At 42.9% G+C, this 27,307-nt stretch overlaps 1 protein-coding gene across 1 annotated transcript; it reads right to left on the reverse strand.

Annotated features, from left to right (window-relative positions):
* Positions 1-15,108: 15,108 nt before the first annotated feature.
* Positions 15,109-22,545, reverse strand: LOC126992465 (pigment-dispersing hormone 2 peptides-like). The gene is made up of 3 exons (XM_050851481.1): positions 22,428-22,545; positions 22,009-22,114; positions 15,109-15,395 (listed from the first exon to the last, which is right to left on the reverse strand). The coding sequence occupies exons 2-3, from the start codon at positions 22,108-22,110 to the stop codon at positions 15,249-15,251; spliced, it is 249 nt and encodes an 82-aa protein (XP_050707438.1). The 5' UTR covers positions 22,111-22,114; positions 22,428-22,545; the 3' UTR covers positions 15,109-15,248.
* Between the last annotated feature and the right edge of the window lie 4,762 nt (positions 22,546-27,307).

A 27,307-nucleotide genomic window follows, 5' to 3' on the forward strand; every position in this document is an offset into this window, starting at 1 on the left:
TTCTCGATATTTTGGCGTTCTCTATCGTCTCTGCCAGCTTTCCCCCTTCTCAAATGCTATTCATCTATAGTGAACTTATACGACAGCGTATGGAGTGTGCTTCTGTGTTGGGGGCTCTACTCACAGTGCACTTTTGGACTCAGTCGATTTTAAGTCTCTTCGTTTCATCGACTCTCCTCTTATTACTGACAGTGTTCTCTTAAACTCCGTCGCAATGCTTCCTTATATATCCTTATATATTCTACCGATAGTTTCATGCATATTGCTCTTCTGAACTTAATAACTGCTTGCCTCCTCACCTCTCTGGAACGCCCTTCTTTTTTCTGTATTTCCTCCTGCCTACGACTTGAACTCTTTCAAGAGAAGAATATTAAGGAACCTTTTCAACAGAAGTCGACCTTTCCTCTGGCCTCTCATTCCTTACTCCTTTTCCATTTTTGGAGTAGCATATGCCAGGCTTTTATATTTTATGTTTTTTGTGGCCTTCAGCTGTTTCCACTGATGTAAAATGAAAACGTAACTACGCAGTGTCCTGGGATATTCCTGGAACGACTATGTGTCAAATTGGTGAAACTAAATCGAGGCCTATTACCTGCATGATGCATGAACGCCAACTCCTGATTTACAGGTTTGTGTTACGCAACTCAAAGTCGGCCCAGCTCACCGGGTTGTTTTTTGGGGAGAAAATCCGGGGTAGAGAAAGTCAAGGAAACCCCTATTGACTTCGAGAATAGAGCGAGTCAATATATTATACCATTATATAAGGAGTAATGGAACCTCTAGGGATATTTGCCTGGAATAAACCCCGGTGTATCCCACTAGGGTTGGCGACGCAACACCTATACTTCCCCCTTTTAAACGGCGTATTCCCTAATTATTGAGTTATTGGAGTAGGAACAAACATGAAAAAGGAGGAGACTAAAACATGAAAGAGTAATAAAATAATGGAGGAGGAAGAGGAGGAGGAGGAGGAGAAGGAGGAAGAGGAAGAAGGGGAGGAGGAGGAGGAAGAGGAGTAGTAGTAGTAGTAGTAGTAGTAGTAGTAGTAGTAGGAGGAGGAGGAGGAGGAGGAGGAGTACAAAGGAGTACAAAGGAAAAGCAAACAGCAACATACCTCTTGGTCCTAACTAGGCTGTTTGTTGTTGCTGCCATCTACTCTAAGCTACGAGTCAGAGACACAGGACAGCAAAAGTGAAGGCTCCTCCCCTCCCACCAGTCCCTCCAGCCGAGGCTGGCACGAAAAGTAAGAATACCATGTATTATAGAAAAACTACAATGGAATTTTACATGAAGAGAAGGAAGATCATACATGACAACTAAGCTAACACTACTTTCAGTTAGACCGGAGCAAGATAGCGGATGTTCGGGTTTGCTTCTAAATATATGTCTAGTCGGTTTTTGAACGTGCAAATAGTTTCGCTTTCGACGACGTTTTGAGGCAAACCTTTCCATACATTGATGACACGGTTGAAGAAGTGTTTTGATTCATTCGAGTTGAAACGCTTCCTCGTTACTTTGCATCCATTGTTTCTTGTTACACTTGATTGAGAAACTGTAAAATAATCATGAACATTAACGTTATCGAATCCCTTGAAAATTTTAAACACTTCTATAAGGTCACCTCTTAGCCTGCGCATTGATAGGCTGAATAAGTTCTGTTCTTTAAGTCTGTCTTCGTACGGTTTGTTTCGCAGTCTAGGGATCATTTTAGTAGCTCGACGTTGCACCCTTTCGAGTTTATCTATATCTTTTTCTGAAATAGGGAGACCAAAACTGAACGCAATACTCAAGATGTGGGCGAACAAACGAATTGTACAGTGTCAATATTACTTTTTCTGATTTGTGTTCAAATGTACGACCAATAAATCCAATCAGTTTGTTGGCAGTTTTTACTAGTTTTGTGCAATGTTGACTCGGTTTAAGATCGTTCGAAATTATTACTCCAAGATCTTTTTCTTTGCTGGCTTCAGAAAGTCGCACTCCGTTAATTTGATAAAGAATACGATCGTTGTTCATTCCGATATGCATAACCTTGCACTTTTCAATATTGAGATTCATTTGCCATATTCGTGCCCAACTGCTTAAACGTTCGAGATCAGCCTGGAAGTGTTCTTTATCCGTTGTTGTAGTGACTGCTGGCTATTTTTGTGTCGTCTGCAAATTTCGATATTTAACACGATAGCCCCTCGTCAATGTCATATACGTACACTAAAAACAGAACTGGTCCCAGCCCCGACCCCTGTGGAACACCGCTTTTGACATCTCGACAGTCAGATGATATACCATTCATAACAACTCGCTGTTTACGGTCGGTAAGCCAGTCTTTGAGCCGCTTATGAATATTACTAGTTATACCGTGAGCTTGCAATTTACTAAGGAGGCGGTTGTGAGGGACTTTGTCAAATGCTTTCTGAAAGTCCAAATATACAATGTCTACTGACTGACTTTCATCGTATACATTAAAGATGTAGTTGAAGAAATCGAGAAGGTTAGTCAAACAGGAACGTTTATTTCGAAAAACATGTTGCGAATCCTTAATTAGCATGCTATCTTCAAAAAACTTTACCATTTTTCCACGAATGATCGTCTCCAAAATTTTGCACACGATTTACGTTAGACTGACCGGTCGATAATTACCAGGTTGGAACTTGTCGCCTTTTTTAAAGATAGGAGTTACGTTAGCGAGTTTCCATTCTAGTGGTACATTTCCTGTGTTTAGTGACTTTGAGAATATGCTCAAGAGGGGCTTGCTGATCTGATGTTTTGCCTCTTTAAGAATACGCGGGGATATTTTATCTGGGCTGGGCGTTTTGTTTACTTTCATATTATCGATAATTTGTAATACATCACTTTCTACAATATCGCTAATACTACTCAAGGATGTGCCATCAATATATCTAGAAGCTTCCGGTTGCCTTTCGCATAAGATTTCTTCTGTAAAAACGGAGGCAAAAAAAACATTCAATATGTTAGCGATTTCTTTATCATCATTCGTGGATTCGCCATTTACAGTTGCTATTGGGCCAATACTGGGGGTGAGAACTTTATTTATTTCTTACGTAGGCAAAAAAAAAAAAAAAAAAAGGATTTGTTTTGCTGGCGCTTGCAATATGAGGCTCTAGGTTTATTTTATTAAGACGTATGATTCTTTTTGTTTCTCGGCGTAATCTTTGGAATTCAATTTTATCTGTTTCAATAATTCAATGTTCACCACCAGCTTTGGCTTTCATCCTCTTTCACTGACCAGCCTGGTGAACAAGCCTACAACTTTGCTCTCCTCAACGACCTAGAGCAGTTGGTTCAGCACCCTACTCGTATTCCCGACCGTCTTGGAGACAGGCCCAACATTCTAGACCTCTTCTTTACCTCTAATCCTTCTGCTTACTCTGTCAAACTGTTCTCTCCGTTGGGCTCCTCCGATCATAATCTTATATCTGTATCCTGTCCTATTGCTCCTGTACATCCTCTGGACCCACCGAAAAGGTGATGCTTCTGGCATTTTGCTTCAGCTCGGTGGGACGACCTGAGGATGTACTTTTCCGATTTTCCGTGGAATGATTACTGCTTCCAGGAGAGAGACCCCTCTGTGTGTGCTCAGCGCATCACAGAGGTGATTGTCTCTGGAATGGAGGCATACATTCCACGTACTTTCTCTACTCCTCATGCTAAAAAGCCTTGGTTTAATCATGCTTGTTCTCGTGCTATTAAAGATAGAGAGGCAGCTCACAAAAGGTTCCAGAGCCTTCGAACTCCCACTAACTTTGATCTTTACATTTCAGCCCGGAATCGTGCCAAATCTATTCTCCGACTTACCAAAATTTCTTTTATTAGTAGAAAATGTCAACACCTTGCTTCTTCTAATTCTTCCCGTGACTTCTGGCATCTGGCCAAAAATATCTCCTCCAATTTCACTTCTTCCTCTTTCCCTCCTGTCCTTAACCCTGACGGCAGCATTGCCGTCTCATCTGTCTCTAAAGCTGAACTCTTCGCTCAAACTTTCTGTAAGAACTCCACCCTGGACGATTCTGGGCATATTCCTCCTACTCATCCCCCTTCTGACTCCTTTATGCCTGTTATTAAGATTCTTCCAAATGATGTTTTCTATGCCCTCTCTGGCCTCAACTCTCAAAAGGCTTATGGACCTGATGGAGTGCCTCCTATTGTCCTTTAAAACTGTGCTTCTGTGCTGACACCCTGCCTGGTCAAACTCTTTCGTCTCTGCCTATCAGCATCTATCTTTCCTTCCTGCTGGAAGTATGCCTTAGTACAGCCTGTGCCTAAGAAGGGTGACCGTTCCAATCCCTCAAACTACCACCCTATAGCTTTACTCTCCTGTCTATCTAAAGCTTTTGAATCAATCCTTAACCGGAATATTCAAAAGCACCTTTCCACTTCTAACCTTCTATCTGATCGCCAGTATGGATTCCGCAAGGGGCGTTCTACTGGCGATCTTCTTGCTCTCTTAACTGACTCTTGGTCATCCTCTCTTAGCCGTTTCGGTGAAACTTTCTCTGTTGCGCTAGACATATCGAAAGCCTTCGATAGAGTCTGGCACCAATCTTTGTTTTCTAAACTGCCCTCTTTCGGAGTCTATCCCTCTCTCTCTGTTCCTTTATCTCCAGTTTCCTTTCCGGCCGTTTTATCTCTGCGGTGGTAGACGGTCACTGTTCTTCCCCTAAACCTATCAACAGTGGCGTTCCATAGGGCTCTTTCCTACCACCCACTCTCTTCCTGTTATTCATCAATGATCTTCTTTCCATAACAAACTGTCCTGTCCACTCATACGCCGACGACTCCACTCTGCATTATTCAACTTCTTTCAATAGAAGACCATCTCAACAGGAAGTACACAACTCCAGACTGGAGGCTGCAGAACGCTTAACCTCAGACCTTGCTATCATTTCCGATTGGGGCAGAAGGAACCTTGTGTCCTTCAGTGCCTCAAAAACTCAATTTCTCCACCTGTCAACTCGACACAATCTTCCAAACACCTATCCCCTATTCTTCGACAACACTCAGCTGTCACCGTCTTCAACACTAAACATCCTCGGTCTATCCTTAACTCAAAATCTCAACTGGAAACTACATATCTCCTCTCTCGCTAAATCAGCTTCCTCGAGGTTGGGCGTTCTGTATCGTCTCCGCCAGTTCTTCTCCCCCGCGCAGTTGCTATCCATATACAGGGGCCTTGTCCGCCCTCGTATGGAGTATGCATCTCACGTTTGGGGAGGCTCCACTCACACAGCTCTTCTGGACAGAGTGGAGTCTAAAGCCCCGTCCACACTATGCATCATGTTGCAGCCATGTGATGCAGTAGTGGTGTTGAAAACAATACAGTAGCGTCCAGACTGAAGTGCAACACAAAGCAACTCATCATCTCGCGTCAGTCAACGATTAGCTTTGACGGTGGGAGGATGTCTGCCGACGCTCTGCTCTACCAAGAAATTATACTAAGGAGTGTAGTAGCTTTGTGTGCTGCTAAAAAGAAGCTATTGAGAAAGAAACGTCGGAACTTGTGGTGCAAGCAGTGGCTTTCACGGAGACCTCTGAGAGGGAGCTTCAATCAAATATTTTCGGAATTACAGGCAGAAAATCCAACAGACTTTGAAAATTATACAAGAATGCCAGTCACTGCATTCCATGATTTGCTTGCAAAAATTCAGCCATACATCTGTAAAGAGGATACTAAGTTTCGAGAGAGCATACCACCGGGAGCTCGTCTGTAGGCTACACTACGCTTCCTTGCAGCTGGAGGATCATATACAAGCCTGCAGTATTCAACCAGGATATCAAAGCAGAGCCTCAGTCTGATCATCCCCGAGACCTGTGAAGCCATCTATAATGTCCTCAGGGATGATTATCTGAAGGTGAGATTAAATAGTGTTCACAGGATAGATACAAAATATTCTGATTGTTTTTTTTATTACATAGCACATGATCAATAACAAATATAATAATACATAGTTCCTAATACCTATATATGGCTATATAATATTACAAAAGTGCAAAAATAAATCCTTACTTGGTTATCTTAAAACAAAAGGAAACAGAAATAATGTGAATTGGCATTCATTCATCGTGACTAATAAATAGGTAATCACTTGTGAGGATAATGATAAAATACCTCCTCATTATATTGATATGAAAAGTTATGAAATAACCTGCAGTAATAGATTCTTTGTTGAAAACAGTGACAATGGTACAAAATAAATCCTCAGAAATAAAATACACATGTTATGAACAACATAATATTATAATTACCACATGCCATAAATTGATCAGAACCCACTACTTGCAGTATCTTATGGTCCCCAGTTAGATACCCCATGTCACCCATATGAAGAACATCGCATATTAGTTTTTGGGCTAATTTCCGTTGGTGTTCATTCATGTTCTTGAGTTCACTATAAACTAACCTGGAAATATCCAAACATGGGTCGTGATCCACATGACTGGGAAGGGAGGAGAGTTTATTTAGAGCAATTGCCATCACGTTATCAATCTGGTCCATTTGCTTCCTCTTCTTTGAAGTCCCACTTGAACAGCAACAGGATGGGGTGGGGGAGGGCGAAGGCGAGAGTGCAACAGAAGAGGCAGAGGGCAGGCTGGGTGCGGGTGATGGTGTGATGACGGACTGTGTACCGGTGAGACAAGCCGCACATCATCGACGGCCTCCTCATTGCCCGGCAGAGATGTCACTTCACTGATCTGTGGATAAATACATTCAAATGTATATTAAGGATATTACAATTTTACCTACATCTGTATTGAAAAAAATGGTGCTTATTTTTTTCCCCTTTCTTTTCAGATGCCAACAACTCCTGACGAATGGAAGGTAGTTGCGAAGCAGTTTGAGAAGTGGAATTTTCCTCACTGTGTTGGAGCGGTGGATGGGAAACACATCACCATATGGCCTCCAAAAGAAAGTGGAGCCTACTACTTTAATTATAAGGGTTCGCACAGTATAGTTCTTATGGCTGTAGTGAATGCAAATTATGAATTCATGTATGTAGATGTGTAGCAGTCACCGCTCAAATTCCGTGTTCCTTCCCCTCAGTGACAATAAGAAAATGGGGCGTTGCAGCATAGGATCTATGTTCATTTTTACTTTGTGTCAATGTTTTCGTTCGTGCTCCCGTCTCGCTGTTTCTTATGCGTCTAATTGTTTATCTCTTGTTACTTGTTTATCTTCTACTGTCCGTCCATGTCCTCTTGTCGTCCATTCGTACACATTGTTCTACACATACACCCACACTTAAATGTCACCCACACTTCACAACATTCACACAAACGCATACCCACACAAACACCTTTTCTTTATGTTTTGTTTGTGCCCATGACCTTTGTGATTTTTGTCGAATAAAGTAACCCTGGCGGATATGATTTTCTCTATCCGTGAATCGATTAGCACTTAGAACACTCGCTACCACCAACAGTTGGTGACCCTGCAGTGTTGTTATGGTTCAAGGTGGCTTATAGCCGGTGCCGTACTAAGGGCACTCTCTCCTAGAGTGGAGGACCTGGGCAGGGTAACTTGTCCATTCGTCCGCCCTCTCCTGGGGCAAAAATCCTCACCTCCATTCGGGGTTCGTGGGGCTGAGCACTCAGGTCGGGAGAAATGTTACGCCGTAGGCGTAGTTGCCACCTTCAGGGTTCTCCCCCGCCCTCCCCCAGGCGCCTTCTGCGCTTTCCCCAGACACCCTCTGTGCCTCCCCCAGGCACCCTTTGTGCCCTCCTCCAGACGCCTCTGCGTCTCCCACAGGCACCCTCTGTGCCTCCCCCAGGCACCCTCTGTGCCTCCCCCAGGCACCCTCTGTGCGCCTCTTCCATTCACCCTCTGTGCGCCTCTTCCAGGCACCCTCTGTGCGCCTCTTCCAGGCACCCTCTGTGCGCCTCCTCCAGGCATCTTCAGCGCCCTTCAGGCATCTTTTGTGCCCCATGGTGCTTCTCCCGGCGCTCACCCACCCACCCCCACCCCTCCTCCTCCCTGCTTTTCCGCTGGTCCGGCGACTGAGACACGCACATCGTGTGACACACTACACAGACTCAGTGAACACTCACAGTGCGACATATTACTGAGACACACAGTGCCACACACTCAGTGTACACGCCACACACAGACTTGGTGTACACGCCATACAGACTCAGTGTATACGCCACCACACACCACACAAACTAAGAGAGACACGCAAACAGTGTGACACCCCACTGGGATTACTAACTGCCCCCTGGATTAACCACCGCCTCCTGGATCTACCACCGCCCACTTGGATTACCTTACTCTCCTGTGGATCCTCATATATAGTGCAGTGTGTCCAGCAACAGTTCAGTGCAGCACGTCCCCAGCAACAGTTAGTGTCACAGCGTTACCTACTAAGCGTACAGTGTTGTGTTAGTGCCTTTTTGAACACTGGTTCACTCCCCGAGCCACAAAGGCCCCTGGCACGTGCCAGCGCCTATATTACACGCAGTCGTTCGACGCACTCACGACTGCCGCGGCTCCTGGCATATGCGTGCGCCTCTCACTCCTCAACCGGCTGTGGCCTCCGGCACGCTGGCATCTAGCGCCTTACCACGCAGTCGTTCGACGCCCTTACGGACTGCCGAGGCCCCTGACACGCCGTCAGGTAGCGCCTTCACACGCAGTTCCCTCAACGCACTCTGACTGCCGTGGCCCCCGGCGCGTTTACGCCAGTGCCTGTTGCCCATCTCCACACCGCTCGACTTCACCATACCTGACGACGACATGCAACTCTTCCTCTACTTCGGCGGTGTCCTTCAGAGCACCACTCTTCTGCTCAGGACCCGTCTACGTGGTTCGCGATTCGGGAGTGCGGATTCAAGCCTTCCAGGATCTACTAAACAGCCAACCACTCAACTCACCGCAGCCCAACTCACGCAGCCCAACTCACGCAGCCCAACTCACGCTGCTCAACTCCTCGCTGCTCAACTCCTCGCTGCTCAGCTCATCGCTGCTCAACACTTCAGTTCGACTTACCGTAGCTGTCCCCTACGCGCTACTCACTTCAGCTCGACTCACCGTAGCTGTTACCACTGCACTACTCACTCCAGCTCGACTTACTGTAGCTATTGTCACTGCACTACTCGCCCCAGCTCGACTCACCGTAGCTGAACTACTCAGCGCAACTTACCGCGCACCTCAACACAACTCTACTCAGCGCAACTCATCGCACAACTCTACTCAGCGCAATGCATCACCGTCTGCCACAGCGCCCCAGCACCAGGGAAGATTTCGTTCCTCCTTCCTCGTCATTGGGGGGGAGTAATCTGTAGCAGTCACCGCTCAAATTCCGTGTTCCTTCCCCTCAGTGACAATAAGAAAATGGGGCGTTGCAGCATAGACTCTATGTTCATTTTACTTTGTGTCAATGTTTTCGTTCGTGCTCCCGTCTCGCTGTTTCTTGTGCGTTTAATTGTTTATCTCTTGTTACTTGTTTATCTTCTACTGTCCGTCCATGTCCTCTTGTCGTCCATTCGTACACATTGTTCTACACATACACCCACACTTAAATGTCACCCACACTTCACAACATTCATACAAACGCATACCCACACAAACACCTTTTCTTTATGTTTTTTGTTTGTGCCCATGACCTTTGTGATTTTTGTCGCATAAAGTAACCCTGGCGGATATGACTTTCTCTATCCGTGAACCGATTAGCACTTAGAACACTCGCTACCACCAACAGATGTGGGGACAAATGGAAGAGTTTCAGATGGCGGTGTGTGGGCAAACTCGACTCTGCGCTCGCCTGCAAGATGGAACGATGGGCCTTCCCACAGATGAACAGCTGCGTGGTAGCCACATAACACTGCCATTTGTCTTTGTCGGTGATGATGCCTTCTCACTGAAGAGATGCTTCATGAAACCGTATCCATTTAAGCATCAAGATAAGGAACAGAGAATTTTCTCCTACAGGCTTTCAAGAGCACGCCGTGTTGTCGAAAATGCATTTGGCATTATGGCAAATAAGTTTCGCATTCTGCTAAGTGCAATAAATTTGAGTCCTCAAAAGGTAGAGAAAATTATTCTTGCCTGCACAGCCCTGCACAATTTCTTGCGCAGGGAACAGGAATCACTTTATACACCTGTAGGGAGCTTGGACAACGAGAATATTGCAGATGGAGTGGTAACACCGGGGCATTGCGTTATGATAAGCAGCTTCTACCCGTGGAGAGATTGCAGAGACATCCCACAAATGAGGCAAAAGCCATCAGGGAGGAGTTCATGGAATATTTCAATGAGGAAGGAGCTGTTCCATGGCAGCAACGTATGTGCGGAAATATAGCCTAGTCTGGCAGCAACGTAAAAGTGCGGCAAATAGCCTACTAGACTAGAGAGAGAGAGAGAGAGAGAGAGAGAGAGAGAGAGAGAGAGAGAGAGAGAATCTTTCTTTGGCATATCTTTTTTTTAATTGTATGGAAAGTATATTATTGCTTGTGTACACATAATAAAATTATGAACTTAGGCTACTTGTTGAGTAGTTTGGCATATCTTTATTTTTATAAGTATGGAAATTATATTATTGCTGGTGTATATATAATAAAATTATGAACTTACTTGTTGAGTAGTTTCTCCTTCCTCCAAGTTGGAAGTGGATGCACGTATGAGTTCTCCCTCAGCCAAGAAAAGCAGCTCATCAAAGCACCACAACTTCGGAGTGTATATATTTTCCGTGCCAGCTCCAGACTTCTTTGATGCTTTCATGGCAGACATTTACCTGTGGAACTGTGTCTTCAGTGTGTGCAGTTTTTTACTGATATCCTCATGCCGTACTGTACAGTTCATAAAACTCGACAAGTCTGTTTTTATAGTTTCCAAGCTTGCACTCATGATGCTCCTCATCTTGTAATCCTTGCATTTAATGTTCCAAATAGATGGATGTTGCTTCAGTAACTCAATAAAATATAATGTATTGTTCCTTGTCCACTCGAAGGGTTTGGCGGGAGCAAGCGCGGATGATGATTGAGCCATCACAGAGAAAGTGTCACGCGATACTCCCTCTTCGATGGTTGGTACAACACTGCGCGTCGCATTGAAATGGCAATAGCCTTATAGCCCATCAGTGCGTTCATTGCGCTGCATCGTGTTGAAAACCTCGTTTTTCAACACGTCCATTCAACACTACGCGCATCATGATGCATAGTGTGGACGGGCTTTTAAGGCTCTTCGTCTCATCAGCTCTCCTCCTCCTACTGATAGTCTTCTACCTCTTAAGTTCTGCCGCGATGTTGCCTCTCTTTCTATTGTCTATCGATATTTTCACGCTCACTGCTCTTCTGAACTTGCCAACTGCATGCCTCCCCCCCTCCCGCGGCCCCGCTGCACACGGCTTTCTACTCATGCTCATCCCTATACTGTCCAAACCCCTTATGCAAGAGTTAACCATCATCTTCACTCTTTCATCCCTCACGCTGGTAAACTCTGGAACAATCTTCCTTCATCTGTAGTTCCTCCTGCCTACGACTTGAACTCTTTCAAAAGGAGGGTATCAGGACACCTCTCCTTCCGAAATTGACCTTTCTTTCGGCCACCTCTTTTGATTCTTTTTTGGGAGCAGCGAGTAGCGGGCTTTTTTTTATTATTGTTTTCTTTTTTTGTGTGCCCTTGAGCTGTCTCCTTTGTTGTAAAAAAAAAAATTGTAATCAAGTATTTGCGACGCGTTCGATTTTTATTCTCAATTTGGCGTTTGAGTTGAATGTTCCACCACTTAGGCTTCCAGTTGGCTGTTGGTCGTCTTTTACGGAATGGTACGCATAAATTCACGGCTCTACTCTGTGAATGTTTCCCAAGCTTTATTTATGTCTGTGGCTGCAGAAATTTCGCTCCAGTCTGCATTCGCTAGTAAATTTCATAGTTTTTCAAAATCCGCACGTCCGTAATCAGGTATTCTTTCTTCACTCGTTTTCATGTCCACTTTTATTTTCATATTAAACGAAATCATTCGATGACCGCTGTCGCTGAATTCTGTACCAACATTGAGATTATTAACTAGGCTCTCTTTAGTTGTGAGAGCTAGATCGAGGATGTTATTTTCGCGAGTTGGTTTATGCACATTCTAATAAAGCGCACTTTCTAATAAGTTACTATATAGATCGTGACCAGAGTGTGTATTTAACGTGTCTCCCCAACTCTTTACTGGTAAGTTAAAGTCTCCCATAATTACAGCTTCAAATTGATTGCATATGTTAGAAATTTGTTCGAACAGTTTTCTGTCTATTTCCATTGCTTGGTTTGGAGGTCTATAAACAATGCCAATAACTAATTTACTTGAACGGCTTTTAATTTCTACGAAAACGGCGTCTATATTATTTACTCTTTCTACATTGATAACACGTGGATTTACACCAGCATGAATATATAAGATGACGCCACCATCAACTCTGTTTTCTCTGTCGCAAAGAAAAATTGAATAGCCGGGTGTTAAATTCCGCAATAAAATATCTGTTATTTGTATTCAACCATGACTCCGCGACGGCGATAATGTGGAAGTTTTCCGTTTCAGCAAGTTCTTCCATGTCTATGAATTTATTTCGAATGCTGCGGGCGTTTACGTAACACGCGTTTATATGGTCATGGTGGGATTGGTTAGTGGTCCTTTGATTGTTTACGTGGTGTTCTCTGTTGGGGTTCGCTGTTTTTTTTTTAAAGTACCTCGATGTTGAGGAGCAGATGAAAGCATCTCGATAATCAGTTTACTCCCGACGCAGCGAAATGACGGTCGATTCTATATTTGAAGGAGTTGATGGTATTCGCATTTACTACTTCTGAGGGTAGATTGTTCCAGTGGCGGATGACTCGGTTTGAAAAGAAACTCCTTCCAATGTCCGTATTACATCGACTCGACTGAATGGGTAAACCGTTATTTCTAGTTCTTGAGTCGGTTTGCAGTTCAAAGAATTTGGAGTAATCGACGTTATTGATTTTTTTCAGGTACTTGAAGACTTGAATCATATCCCCTCGTAGGCGTCTTTTCTCCAATGTAAAGAGACTGAGTCGCTTGAGTCGTTCCTCGTACGGTTGGACCCTTAAGGTTGGAATCATTTTCGTGGTGCGTCGTTGAATCCTCTCCAGTAAATCAATGTCCTTTCTGTAATTAGGAGACCAGAATTGTACTGCATACTCGAGGTGCGGTCTTACCATGGAATTATACAAAGACAGCATCACGTCTGGCGTTTTACACTCGAATTTCCTTGCTATAAACCCGACCATAGTGTTGGCTTTGTTATATGCTTTTTTCTAGTGATTCGCGTGTTTCAGGTCACTGCTGATAGTGACTCCAAGATCCTTTTCCTCATCCATCGCCTGCAGATGTTTCACATTCATGATGTATGTGTGGTTATTATTTTGGACCCAATGTGCATGACTTTGCATTTGTCAACATTAAAAGACATTTGCCATTTTTCCGACCATTCGATAATGTGACTGAGGTCTTTCTGAATGATTTCGCAGTCAGTCTTAGTGAGGGCCTTTCCACCCACCTTGGTGTCATCATCAAATTTCGATATTGTGGATTTCAGTCCTGATTCGAGGTCCCAGCACGGACCCTTGAGGCAGTCCACTAGTGACTGGAAGATAATCGGAAGGCTGTCCGTTGAGTAGTACTCGTTGTTTTCTGTCGGTGAGCCAATCTCTTATCCACGCGATCAGATTAGCTCCAATGCCCGCCGAGTGCAGTTTCTTAAGGAGTCGCTCGTGCGGTACCTTGTCGAAGGCTTTCTGAAAGTCCAGGTATATAACATCACTGGGGATCTGGGCGTCCCAGTTCTTATATATATTTTGGAAGAAGTCTAATAAATTCGTTAGGCAGGAGTGCTTGTTTCTGAAACCATGCTGAGTGTCGGAGATTACATTATTGTCTTCTAGAAACTTAACAAGTTTGTCTCTAATAATGTTTTCGAGTATTTTTCCTGCCACTGATGTCAAACTTATGGGCCTGTAGTTTAATGCAACGCTTTTGTCTCCTTTTTTTTTTTAAATCGGTGTCACGTTCGCCATCTTCCAGTCTTCCGGGACCTTGTTCAATTGAACTGACCGGTTGAATATGTTAGTGAGTGGCTGAAATATTTGTTGTTTAACCTCTTTTAATAACCGCGGGGACAAACTGTCAGGTCCCGTTGACTTGTTCGTGTCGAGTTTGTCCAAGTACTTCCTCACTTCTTGGTCGCATATTGAGTCAATTACCTGGGGCGTGATCCCCCTCCGCTTGTCAGGGACCTCGGGAATGGTTTCGATGTCCTCGACTGTGAATATGGATGCGAAGTTACTGTTGAGAATTCTGGCCTTCTGTTTACTGTCCTGAGTTACAGATCCAGTCTCGTCTGTCAGGTGAGCAATACTGGATTTTACTTTCTTTTTCGATCTGATGTATGTGAAGAATTTTTTGGAGTTGGTCTTGATGTCGCGCGCTATTTGTTTTTCATAGTTGCGTTTACTACTCCGAATAAGGGTGCGACAAGCTCAGAGGCTGGTGTGGTACTGTGTACGGGCTTCGGCCGTGTCATTCTCTTTCATTAGATTATAATTCTTCTTTTTTTTTAAAGTTTACTGCCCTTTTTATTTATCTGGTCATCCACGCTGGATCTACGGCAACATTTACTCGCCAGGGTTTCGTAGGCACTGTAACCTTCTCTACTCCCAAATGCTTATCTTTGAGGTCGTTCCACACGTTCTCGATTGTATTGTCGGTGAGGTTAAGTTGGTCCCAGGTCGCAGGTGGAAGCAGCTCACGGGCTAGGTTGAAATTTGCTTTTTTTGTAGTTTGGCATCACTGACGGATTGTCTACGAGTTTGTGACTTATGTTGACATTAAAACGGATTAAGTGGTGATCGCAACGATTAATTTTCTCACCAACTTCACAGTCGCGATTGAGGTCGGGGTCACTTCGGAGGAGGAGGAGGAGGAGGAGGAGGAAGAGAAGGAGGAAGAGGAATATAGGAGGAGAAGGAGGAGGAGGAGGAGGAGGAGGAGATGAAAGAGGAGGAGAAAATCCGGACGAAAAGGGAAGGGAGGAGCAGAAGAAGGAAGCCAACGAGAAGTACGAGGTTGTTGATGGATGGATAGATTACGTGAATCTCAATTTTTAGTACGTAGTGTAATGTTTATTGGTGATCTAGTGAGTGCGATGAGAGGTGCTACATTAGAAATGTGATACACATCACTTCAACATGCAGATTCATTAGTAGGAACATCATTTCTTGTGTGGCTAGCAGCATTAGTCGGGGATCACCGGCGGCCAGCCTCATTCATCATCTTGTTGATCCCGAGCAGCGAGTTAATGAGCTCCGAGTTGCGCTTGTGAGGAAGACCCACGGTGGTCCCCTGCGAAGCACGAGCCACCTTCCAGATATGTGCCGCCAGGGTTGCCACGGCCTGTAAGTGCAAAGAGGTTAGGTGAAAATAGTGTATACAGGTCCAACAAGAGGTCGACTGGCACAGGCACATTACACAAGGTGTGAAGTGCTTGTGGATCATGTCAGGGTGTAAGAGTATGACTTGCTCCTGGGCGGCCATTTTATTACTCGTCCCTAACAAATATTTTATAAATGGTGAGATTCAACATTTGCGAAAATGTAATCAGTCGATGGTGGCACTGCCACAGCTCACCAATAAAGCCAGGGATTGACCTCCGCCGGGTTTTCCGTGTCGGTACCTGGAACATCCCTAGGCTCTCAAAGGCTCATCGACTACCCCATTTGTCAACTGAACTCAGAAGTTGAAAGTAGACATAGTGTGGCTCTCTGAGACGAGGAAACCTGCTAATGGAGAGACCAGTAGTGGGGACTATACCTACTACTAGTCAGTCCAGAGCGAGGGTGTTTGTCTAATAGAAGCTATATATGTTTCTAGCCGATTGCAGTCATCTGAGTTTGGCGTTACTTCGGTTGATGAGGGTATGATGCTGATGAGCTTGAAGTATACCTTGGGATTAGTATCTCTTACTGCAGCATACGTCCCTACCAAGATGTGTGAACGTGAAGAGAAAGGCAGGCGCTTGCCAAACTCGACTCTGTTCTCAACACGTGAGACTCATTTTCTTGGCCGACGCAACAGCAACGACATGCACATAGAGAGTCGGTTACGAGTTAAGTGTTGGCGTTCCATGCCTCTGGCACCAGAAACATAAACAGTTCACTCCTCTTGAACTTGGAAAGTCCAGAAACCCAAGCCTCTCCGCTTGATTTGATATAACAATGTGGGCGGTGTGGCAAAGGAGATCGATCACACCCTAGCTAGTAATAGTTATGGGATCCTTCAGAAGTGTTGGGTTTTCTTCCTCGTTAGTGGATCCTTCAGAACTGTAGGGCTTTCCGGAGTACTGAGTTCTATGTGACCGATCCAACTTTTTCTTGCAAAACTGAGTACATTTATCTGGTCCAAGAAAATTTCATGATGCAATCTTCCGGGAAAAAGGGGGTTCATCATGAGCAACTGAGGAAGAAGGCGCGTTCTGAGCGATATGCAGTAGCAGTGTCAAATCGAATTAAGGTGCTGGATATTGTAGAGGACCGTGAGGAGTTGTGGGAAACCTTTAAACGTGAAACTCCCAAAGCTGCCGAGGAGTGTGTTGGAGAGCGTCCGAAGCCTAAGAGAGGAGTTGCCTTTAATATAGAAAAAGAATCATGGAACTAGGCTAGCTGGGGAGTCGGACCGATACAAGACTCTGTCATGGATGATTACAACTCTTGAGGAGGGATAAGGAGAGAAAGATCAGAGGTCCCACTGATAAGTCGAGTTTTTTGTTCCATGGAAACGACTTTAGACCTGCCTTCCAAGCTTTAAAAAAACTCCGCTACAAATCGACATCTCAGACGATTACTATCTACAATTCACATCTCTTCTCTCACTAAACCAGCTTCCTCAAGGTTGGGCGTTCTGTATCGTCTCCGACAGTTCTTTTCCCCCCGCACAGTTGCTATCCATGTACAGGGGCCTTGTCCGCCCTCGTATGGAGTATGCATCTCACGTGTGAGGGGGCTCCACTCACACTGCTCTCTTGGACAGAGTAGTCTAAGGCTCTTTTCATCATCAACTCCCCTCCTCTTAAATTCCACCGCCATGTTGCCTCTCCTTAAATCTTGCTAACTGCAGGACTCCCCTCTTCCCGCGGTCCCGCTGCACACGAATTTCTACTCAAGCTCATCCTTATACTGTCCAAATCCAGTACGCAAGAGTTAACCAGCATCTTCTCCCTTTCATTTATCACGCTGGTAAACTCTGGAACAATCTTCCTTCATCTGTATTTTTTTCCTGCCTACGAATTGAACTCTTTTAAGAGGAAAGCATCAGGACACCTCTCCTCCCGAAATTGACCTCTCTTTCGGCCACTCCTCTGACCTCTTCTTTTTTTTTTTAGGATTAGTGATTGGCGGGCTTTTTTTCATTATCGTTTACTTTTTCTTTTGCCCTTGAACTGTTTCCTTTGCTGTAAAGAAAAAAAGTAAAAAGATATAGTATCAGATACTGATGGGTAACTGGTTCATTGGATTGAGAACTTTAGGCAGCTGTACACGGCAGAAGCCCCCAAGCGGACAGCTTCCTCTGTCTAATTTGGAGATGGCTGCTGCTGATCCACCATTAGACAATACTTCACCCTCTCAGGCAGAGAAGGGACAGTGTGTGAGGAAGTTGAAAGACAGATACAATCTGTAATATCAGCGCGGATATACTGAAGGTTGCGGGTGAAGCTATGACCCATGGGTTGGATTTGGTACTGTTTGCCGTCTAGTAGTCCGGTGCCATTTCTCCTGACTGACAAAGTGGTCCCTATCTGGAAAGGGAAAGGGGATCGACAGGATTGCATCTTTTAATGGTATTACACTGCTCAGTGTGCCTGCGAAGTATTCTCTTAACTATAGATACGAATTTGATTCCATCGAGTAAAGTTTCAGCGACCTGAGCAATCTGGGTTCCCCCTCGAAAAATAAATAATTGACTGGATCCTAGCACTTTGCGTCCTTGTGGAACACTGACCTGAGTTTCATGAAGGGCTATTTGAAGCCTAAGTTGATCTCATGAAGGCATTTGAATCAGTGCATCGTGAGATACTCTGGGACATTCTGTGGTTCGTTGGATTCGTGTAAGGGCTACTGACATAATGAATGGCTTTTGCTCTGAAACTGAGAGAGCTTTGAGGTGTAGAATAGGTGGTGTCGACTTCCCCGTTAATTCAGGAGTGAGGCATGGGGCGCCCGTGCTCCATCACTTCGCAGTGTTTCTATGGACAGGGTATTATGGAAAATTATTTTTGATCAAAGTCGTTGCAGAGAATCTGTTGGTATCCTCAAAATCACTAACCTTGTTTCTGCTGGTGATGCTGTACTTCTCGCGCAATAGCTGGAGATCCAGGTGATGCTCTCACAGTGCTGTATGAGGAGCCGAAGATACTTGACATGAAGGTCTCCTGGACCAAACTAAGGTACAGTCGTTTGAAGACTTACTGGATGACACATTTCAGTCCGCTCATGCATGTGATTAGGACACTGAGGTCATTAAATTTTTCACATACCTTGGTAGCGTAGCACATAAAAATGGTGGGTTTTGCCAGGAAGTCACTCGACTGATTGACCTGGTTCATGGTGCTATGGACTCGCTCAATACGAATATATGGCGTTGGCGATATCTATGCAGGCTGACAAAGATTCGAATCTTTAAGTGGCTGGTGTTCCCTGTCTTAGGGAGACGCTCCGCCTGTTATTCATGAATGCGAACCTTTTTCAGCTCCTCAGAATGTTTTCTTATACCTATTATTGTTATATAGTAAATTTAAGAATCTGAAAGTTTGGTGAAATTTGGAAGAATGGGTTTTGAGAAAACATTTTTTTCTTCGAAATAACGTCATGATTCTATGAAACACTCCTCCTTTATTTTCGGTAGTACCCCTTTGACTGCTGGTCCACAAAATATGTATACCCAATGCTACAATTTGTTCGTAAAACATTTGGACAATGTATCATCATTTTCATGAAAAAAAAATACCGCAAAGACTTTTTTTTTCGCCCCTTTACGGAGAGAAAAAAAATCATGACTGAAAGAGAAATCATAAATGTTTTACGGACGAAAACTTTGTCTTTTCCTTAGCTTTCATATGATATTATCACTTTTATCATAGATTAGGAACTAAGTGAGGAGTGTGTCTTCAAATACCAAAAACTTAGTTTTGAGAATACGGCCGTTTTCTCAGACATTGCCCTAGGGGGGGGGCAGCACACAAGTAAGCACTCTCGTCAAGGGACAATGCCATATCAGGATCAGTGATATATTTTTTTAGAAAAGCATCACAAAAACGAAGCAAACAAAAGCCTATAGCGTGTGTAATGGTATAAAAAAGCCGTAAAATAGAAAACTGGGGTATGAGGAGGGAGGACTACTCAGATACGAGTACCCTTGATACTTTTTTTTGACAGGGAAAATTTCGTCGTAGACACCTGAAATTTTCACAGAGTATGGAGAAATGAGGAAGGAGTCCTTGGTAATATTTTCTCAAATAGTGATATCTTCGAAGTTTTCGGAAGTTACAGGGGATGGTCCCCTTGATGTATGGGTGTGAGATATGGACTCTGAATAGTGACATGGAGAAGCATCTTGAAGCCTTTGGTACCAAGTGCCTTTGCAAGATCATAGGGCATCGCTGGAATGACTTCTTGTCAAACTAGTGTCTTCTCCGTGAAATTGAATCTTAGCATGTTACCAGCTTAGTCCGGGAACGCCAACTCCGACTACATGGGCATGTGGCACACCTCCCGGTGTTGTGTACGTAGCTACCCCCTTGTACGGAGCTGTCCTTGCGCGAATTGCGCATGCTCAAAAGCGAATGTTTACAAACAAAGACTTGTTGATAAAGAAAGTTGTACGCAGGTGTACCCAGATAACATAGCTGCAGATTAATGGGAAAGACTGGCCAAATTAAGGGTTGAAATAGGCACTTTACGATATTTTTTGTTGAATGGACATTATCCACCAAATTTTACAAGCATCCAAGAAATCATAGTAGTTTTGTTTTGAAATTAGTAAAATGCTATTTACAGTAAATTTAACCGTGAATCACAGCCCTTCAATTCACAGAGCTCTATTGGATTCATGAATGCTTTTCCTATTAAAGAATAATATGGACAATAGAATAATATCCCTCCCGTGGTTGAAAACACTGGCGGGACATTCACATACGCACGATCAGAGGTGTAAACGGATCCGTGTATATAGGGGTCCGCCTCTTGTTTGTAAAAAAATGCGAACAGAGCTCCGTGTAAGGGATAGCTACGGACACAACACCGGACGTCGATCCTTCTCACAGGGTTGTTTTTTGTACGAAACAACCCTGATTGGGGGAAACAAAGGGCACGCCCACGTAACTCATGTATGGGGCAAATTGATAAACCTTGCTTAGAGTAGCTTAAAATGGGAAGGGTAACTTCAGTGGGGCCATACGTAGGAACGGTCAAAGGTAGTGTCGGCGGGCAACGAACCCCTGGCGTTAGTTAATTGGCCGATTACAATGGGCTGCCTTGGAATGGTGCATATTCCCATATGAAATATTTTTTACCTTAGCCTACCCTTTTCATTGACCTCCAATAGCCAGCACGCAACGTAGAGGTTCAGCTTTTGAAAGTGTAACTGGCTGCTTGGAACCTACAACGACCCATCCTCTCTAGTCTGAAAGCAGTTTCAGCCATTCAAGTCAATACTGACACACGCTTAGTTGATAACTCCCGCAGGTTATGGTTGATGAAGATCCCCTAACAGCGGATAAGGTGATCGAATGGAGGAGCAAGTTTGGAGTATGTTACATTTATGCAAATGTACTTAATCAAACCTGACATCCTATGGTGATTTCCAATCTCCCTCTCGACATCTCTAGGAAGGGACTTCCTCCCCTTCGAAAACTCGTAATAATTACTTAAGAATGGCAGCAATTAGTGGAATGGCTGGAACAGATTCCGTTTTAGGACGGGTCGGTTACTCCTCAGCTTCTGGTGGACTCCCTTAGCCTAAAATAGGAGCGGGGATTTTTTTTAATTTCAATTTGCGATATTATTACATGACTTGCTTAGTAAATACTACCCCTGGAGCTCATCCTACCGAAATCGCTGAATTTAAGGTTAATTGATGATGTTGATAATCTTCCCCACCTCAGCGTTGGTTGTAAATAATTGTCAACAGCTTGCCTTGAGACTTGAACCTGGTTCTTCGGGATCACCTCGACCGCGCGCTGACCTCACGGCCAACGCCTTCCATTATTTTCCTTCATTACGACGAATGTGATTTGTTTTGAGGTAATTCTGCGGTATCATCAGCCATAGAAGAACATAGCTGTACTGTTTTCCATTTTTTTTTTCTCTACAAAGAACACTAAATTGGTTCTGGCGTTAAGAAAAAGAAATTTTCAATTGCGTCATTTGTCAGGGCGTATATAGAAAAGTGAGAAATGGCGAAAAATAAGCTGAATAAGCAAGTGACTATATAATAATAAAACATTTCATTAAGCTAATAAGGAATAAAAATCTTGATAGACCTGCCAAGGACTTTAGATGTCGACATTGAAGCCAGCATCATTAAACTATTACAGAAAACACAAATCTAGGTTATTATTATGGTAATAATGACAATATACAAGTCATTTATATAAAAGTATTTTCACCAATCCTGGAAAAAAAGTATAAGATTTAATGGCAGTGACCTTATTAGGTGGCCTTTGCCTGACCTAAGGTAGGGTGATTGCTTGACTGGCTGAAGCGACTTTGTGCACAAAATGTAGATATGGGCCAAGGAGCAAGCGGAAAACACGAGTTATGAAACGCTTGTGTATTTACACACACACACACACACACACACACACACACACACACACAAACAAACACAAACACAAAACACACACACACACACACACACACACACACACACACACACAAACAAACACAAACACAAAACACACACACACACACACACACACACACACACACACACACACACTTACACACACACACACCTCTCGGTCGGGAATACTGAACTCCTGAGCAGTGATCCCCTGTGTGAGGAAAGCGACGAGGGTCACCATTACCACAGCAGCAAAGACCACGGCAGTACGCATCCTGCTGAGGAGACACTGCGTTAGGGAAGTTGTGACTGGCTTTGTGAATAAAAGAAGGGAGTCAAAGGGCAAAGTAAAGGCAAGGGAGAATAGGATGACGTTAATACTGACAGGGCAGAGACAGATGATTTACAGGAGTTAAGAGCACCGTCCGTTTTGAAAATTGGCAAATACCTGTGGCTTCTTCTCGCTGCCCTTTGTTAACTTTGCGTTGCGTTGCTTTGCTTTGCTTTCAGAGAGAGAGAGAGAGAGAGAGAGAGAGAGAGAGAGAGAGAGAGAGAGAGAGAGAGAGAGAGAGAGAGAGAGCAAATACTTACTCTGCAGGTAGGTAGGTATATAGATAAGGTAAGGAGAACGGACGGGAGAGGAGCTGGTTCTGGACTGGTGCCGGTGGCTCTGTTGCCTCAATATTTATGTCACAGCCCTCCTCACGCCCCCAAGCAGCCCCTTCATCCCACGCTGCCACCACGCTCTCCACAATTCCATAGTATCTCTTCAGCTCCATTAGCCACGTGCCGCAGGTGTGTGTGTATAATGGCTGTTTAACCGAGGACCGGTAATGAAAAGAATTGGGCGGCGGAATAAAGTGTTGAAAGCGGCAATCTTGTCCCATTTTCTGTGAACGCCGCTGAATGAAACGGTGATGACTGACTCCGTTAATGTGGAAAACATTGGTAAACGTATTCTTTCCTCCTCTTCCTCCACCTCCTCCTCCTCCTCCTCCTCCTCTTCCTCCAACTCCTCTCGTTTCTTTTACTCTTTTTTTCTCTTTTTTTTTCGTTTTATGAATCACTTAAATTTTCCCTTCCTCCATTTTCCCCTTAAGCAAATTTTCTTTTTCCTCACTCCCTCTATTCATGTATTATATTCATATTAAATTGAATTGATTACGTCAGTGATAACATTACTGATATCCTGATAGTAATCAGCTACCCCATGAAATCATATTTAACGTTCAACATTACTAAACAAATAATGAGGCGGATAACAGCACCATATTGTGATATAACACTTCATTGGGATCTAGCATATAAAATAAACCTAGCAGTGTATATATATATATATATATATATATATATATATATATATATATATATATATATATATATATATATATATATATATATATATATATATATATATATATATATATATATATATATATATATATATATATATATATATATATATATATATATATACAAATATATATATTTACAACAAAGGAGACAGCTCAAGGGCATAAAAAAAGGAAACAATAATAAAAAAGCTGCTATATATATATATATATATATATATATATATATATATATATATATATATATATATATATATATATATATATATATATATATATATATATATATATATATATATATATATATATATATATATATATATATATATATATATATATATATATATATATATATATATATATATATATATATATATATATATATATATATATATATATATATATATATATATATATATATATATGCAAGAACATTGATACAAATGATAATGTGAAGAAGAACGTTACAACTCCTGAGTTCTCGAGTCATGTGAAGATCAGATTTCTTCTATGATGTGAAATGTTGATGTCAGAATTTTTTTAATTATACAGTAACACTTTTTGTACTGTAAAGGAAACATCTCAAGGGATATAACAAAGAAAAAAAACATTATACACTGCTTCTATATGGAGAGATATTTTGATACTCCTCCCTTGATAGAGTTCAAATCCTAGGCAGGATGAATTACAGACAAAGGAAGGTTGTAACAAAAGTTTACAAGTGAAACTCATGAAGGAATGAAGATGCTAGTCAACTGCTGGGATAGCATAGGTATGAGCTAGAGCATAAAGTTTTTTGCATCGGGGCTGTGGGATGGGTGCAGGCATGCAGCTGATGTAGAAAGAGAGTTAAGAAGAATGTTTATTGTGGAAGAAGGGGACAAAATACTAAGTAACAGGGAGCATATACCAGGCGTTGAGTTACATCACTCACCCACCGCCTCCGATACCAACGTTCCCACCGAGCTAGCCTCCACGCACCTAACCATTCCTTTCCAAGCCCGTCTCGGAAGGATCGTTTTTTTTATTTTTATTTTTTTTTTAACAGCACAGAGAGGAACTCAAGGGCAAGAAAAGGAGAATGTAGAAAAAAAAACCCGCTAACTGTTACTATCAAAAAACAAAAAGTATAGAGTGGCCAAAAGAGGTCAATTTTGAATGGAGAGGTGTCTTGATACACTCTTCTTGAAAGAGGTCAATTCATAGGCAGGAGGAAATACAGACGAAGGAAGGCAGTTCCAGAATTTACCAGTGAAGAGGATGAAAGAATGGAGATACTGGTTAACTCTTCCATAAGAGGTTTGGACAGTACAGGGATGAGCTTGAATAAAAAGTCGTGTGCAGCGGGGCCGCAGGAGGGGGTAGGCATGCAGTTAGCAAGTTCAGAAGAGCAGTCAGCATCAAAATATCAATAGAAGATATATAGAGATACAACATGGTGGAGAAATTTAAGGTGGAAAGTCATTTTTACGGTTGAAAAAACAATTTTTTTTTAAATTTCCATATGAACTAGCGCGGCTCGTGCGGAGGTACTGTGCCGCACCCCCAAGCGTTAGAGCGTCATGGTGCCCTTTAATTAAATACCTACTACCCTACGCACGGGGGATTTAAACATATATACTGTCACTTCTCTTTGTGTATCTTCTATTTGCATCCTCTTTTTCCGATTTTTTTCGTGATTATATGTAATTATGGTACTGAATGATAGTCTCTCCACATCTCCACGCGAGAAGAGTGAGTGAGTAGCGGGGAGGCAGAGTATTGATTTTGTGGCGCGGGATGGTACACACGCTCCGCCCTCACATGTGCGTTTCTCCTTGGCCTGCTTATTCCGTCTTCCAGTGGATTTTCAGACACTATGGGGAAGCGGAAAGCTGTGGCTACATCAAAATAAAGCAAAGTTTGCTGGCCTAAAAAGGGTAAGATTTATGTCTCAGCTCATAATACTTGAGCACAACTTGGGATATGAGGCAAATAGATACATTGCCTATATAGGCTTCCCTTCAACTCCTGAGGCAACAACAACAAAAAAACAAATGGATAAAGCCAGGATTTCTCCACACCAACCAAAAAAGAAGAGAAATGAAAGAAAAAGCCGCGAGTCTGCAAATTATCAGCCAGGTGGCTTTGATGCATAAACCTGGCGACAATGAATGAGTAGGGTGGCGCCCAATGATACCCTCCCCTCTGAGGGAGTAATATATTGTCTTTTAGAATACATTGTGCATTCCTACATGTATTATAAGAGACAAAAGGGGACCAGGTGCCTAAATCTACTGCGAGTTAAATCAATTGTGAGCACACCCTCCCCGTAGAAGTGACCTGAGATGACCTGAAAGAGCTTTCTTGGAAATCTGACCTTTTGAACATTATCAGAAGAGTAAGATAAGGAACGAGACATAGTTGTGTTGTGCTAGAAAACATCTCTGTACCGTACATTGTCACCTAAACATAAAAGTGCGTTTTTCTCAAAATGAAAATTTTAATGTAAAGAATTATACATCTCGACTTGTATTGGGACGATTTTTTTTTTTTTTTTTTTTGCAGCATAATACTCAGAAAATAAATTATTTACAAAACTGCATATTGAAATTCGTTAATGTCGAAGTTTGTAGGATCTGTGTTTTTTTTTTTTCGGTAGTTTTTACAGAAAAAATTACCGCTTGAATTGATTTTGTTTTGTGCACTTATTATTTGCGATATACAAATGATAATATGCAGTATTGTTCCTTTGGGTGTCATTTAAATCTCATATAAAGGATATTCCTTTACTTTGAATAGTTTTCCGTGAATAAGAATTTTTTGAGCATGTGTAAAACTTAAAAAATAAAAAATAAATCAATTTTTATGAAAATTATATCAGGGGTACCTCACAGTCTAGTGTTTAAACTGTAAAAGAATCATTAGTCTAGACGAAAAATTACGCCCACAGGAGATCAAAATGTCCGAACACGACCGTAAAAATGACTTTCCCCCTGTCAGTATGAGGAAGGGAGCTGATGAGACGAAAAGCATTAGCTTCCACTCTGTCCAGGAGAGCTGTTTAAGTGGAGCCCCCCCACACTTGAGATGGTTACTCCATACTAAGGCGGACAAGGCCCTTATATATGGAAAGCATCTGTGCGGGGAATAAGAACTGACGAAAATAATACAGAACGCCCAACCTCGAGGAAGCTGATTTAGTAAGAGAGGAGATGTGAAGTTTCCAGTTGAGATTTTGAGCTAAGGATAGACCGAGCATGTTTAATGTAGAAGAAGGTGACAGCTGAGTGTTGTCAAAAAAGAGGGGATAGGTATTTGGAAGATTGTGTCGAGTTGATGGGTGGAGAAATTGAGTTTTTGAGGCACTGAAGAACACAAGGTTCCTTTTACCCCAATAGAAAATGATAGCAAGGTCTGAGGTTAAGCGTTCTGCAGCTGGAGTCTTGCAATTCCTGTTGTGAGGGTCTTCTGTTGAAAGAAGTTGAATAAGGCAGAGTGGAGTCGTCAGCGTATGAGTGGATAGGACAGTTTGTTATAGAAAGAAGATCATTGATGAATAACAGGAAGAGAGTGGGGGATAGGACTGAACCCTGTGAGACACCACTGTTGATAGGTTAAGGGGAAGAACAGTGACCGTCTACCACAGCAGAGACAGATCAACCGGAAAGGAAACTGGAGATAAAGGAACAGAGAGAAGGATAGCAACCATGTGAGGGCATTTTAGAAAGCGAAGAGTTGTTCCAGACTCGACCGAAAGCTTTCGATATGTCTAGCGCAACTGAGAAATTTTCACCGAAACGGCTAAGAGAGGATGACCAGGAGTCAGTTAAGAGAGCAAGAAGATCGCCAGTAGAACGCCACTTGCGGAACCTATACTGGCGATCCGATAGAAGATCAGAAATGGAAAGGTGCTTTTTTTAACCTTTCGGTTAAGGATTGATTAAAAAGCTTTAGATAGACAGGAAAGTAAAGCTATAGGGCGGTAGTTTGAGGGATTGGAACGGTCACCCTTCTTAGGCACAGGCTGTATTAAGGCTTAATTCCAGCAGGAAGGAAAGGTTGATGTTGATGGGCAGAGGCGAAGGAGTTTGACCAAGCAGGGTGTCAGCACGGAAGCAGTTTTTAAAGACAATAGGA

The sequence above is a fragment of the Eriocheir sinensis genome, chromosome 1, assembly GCF_024679095.1.
Source record: "Eriocheir sinensis breed Jianghai 21 chromosome 1, ASM2467909v1, whole genome shotgun sequence".
Lineage (NCBI taxonomy): Eukaryota > Metazoa > Arthropoda > Malacostraca > Decapoda > Varunidae > Eriocheir > Eriocheir sinensis.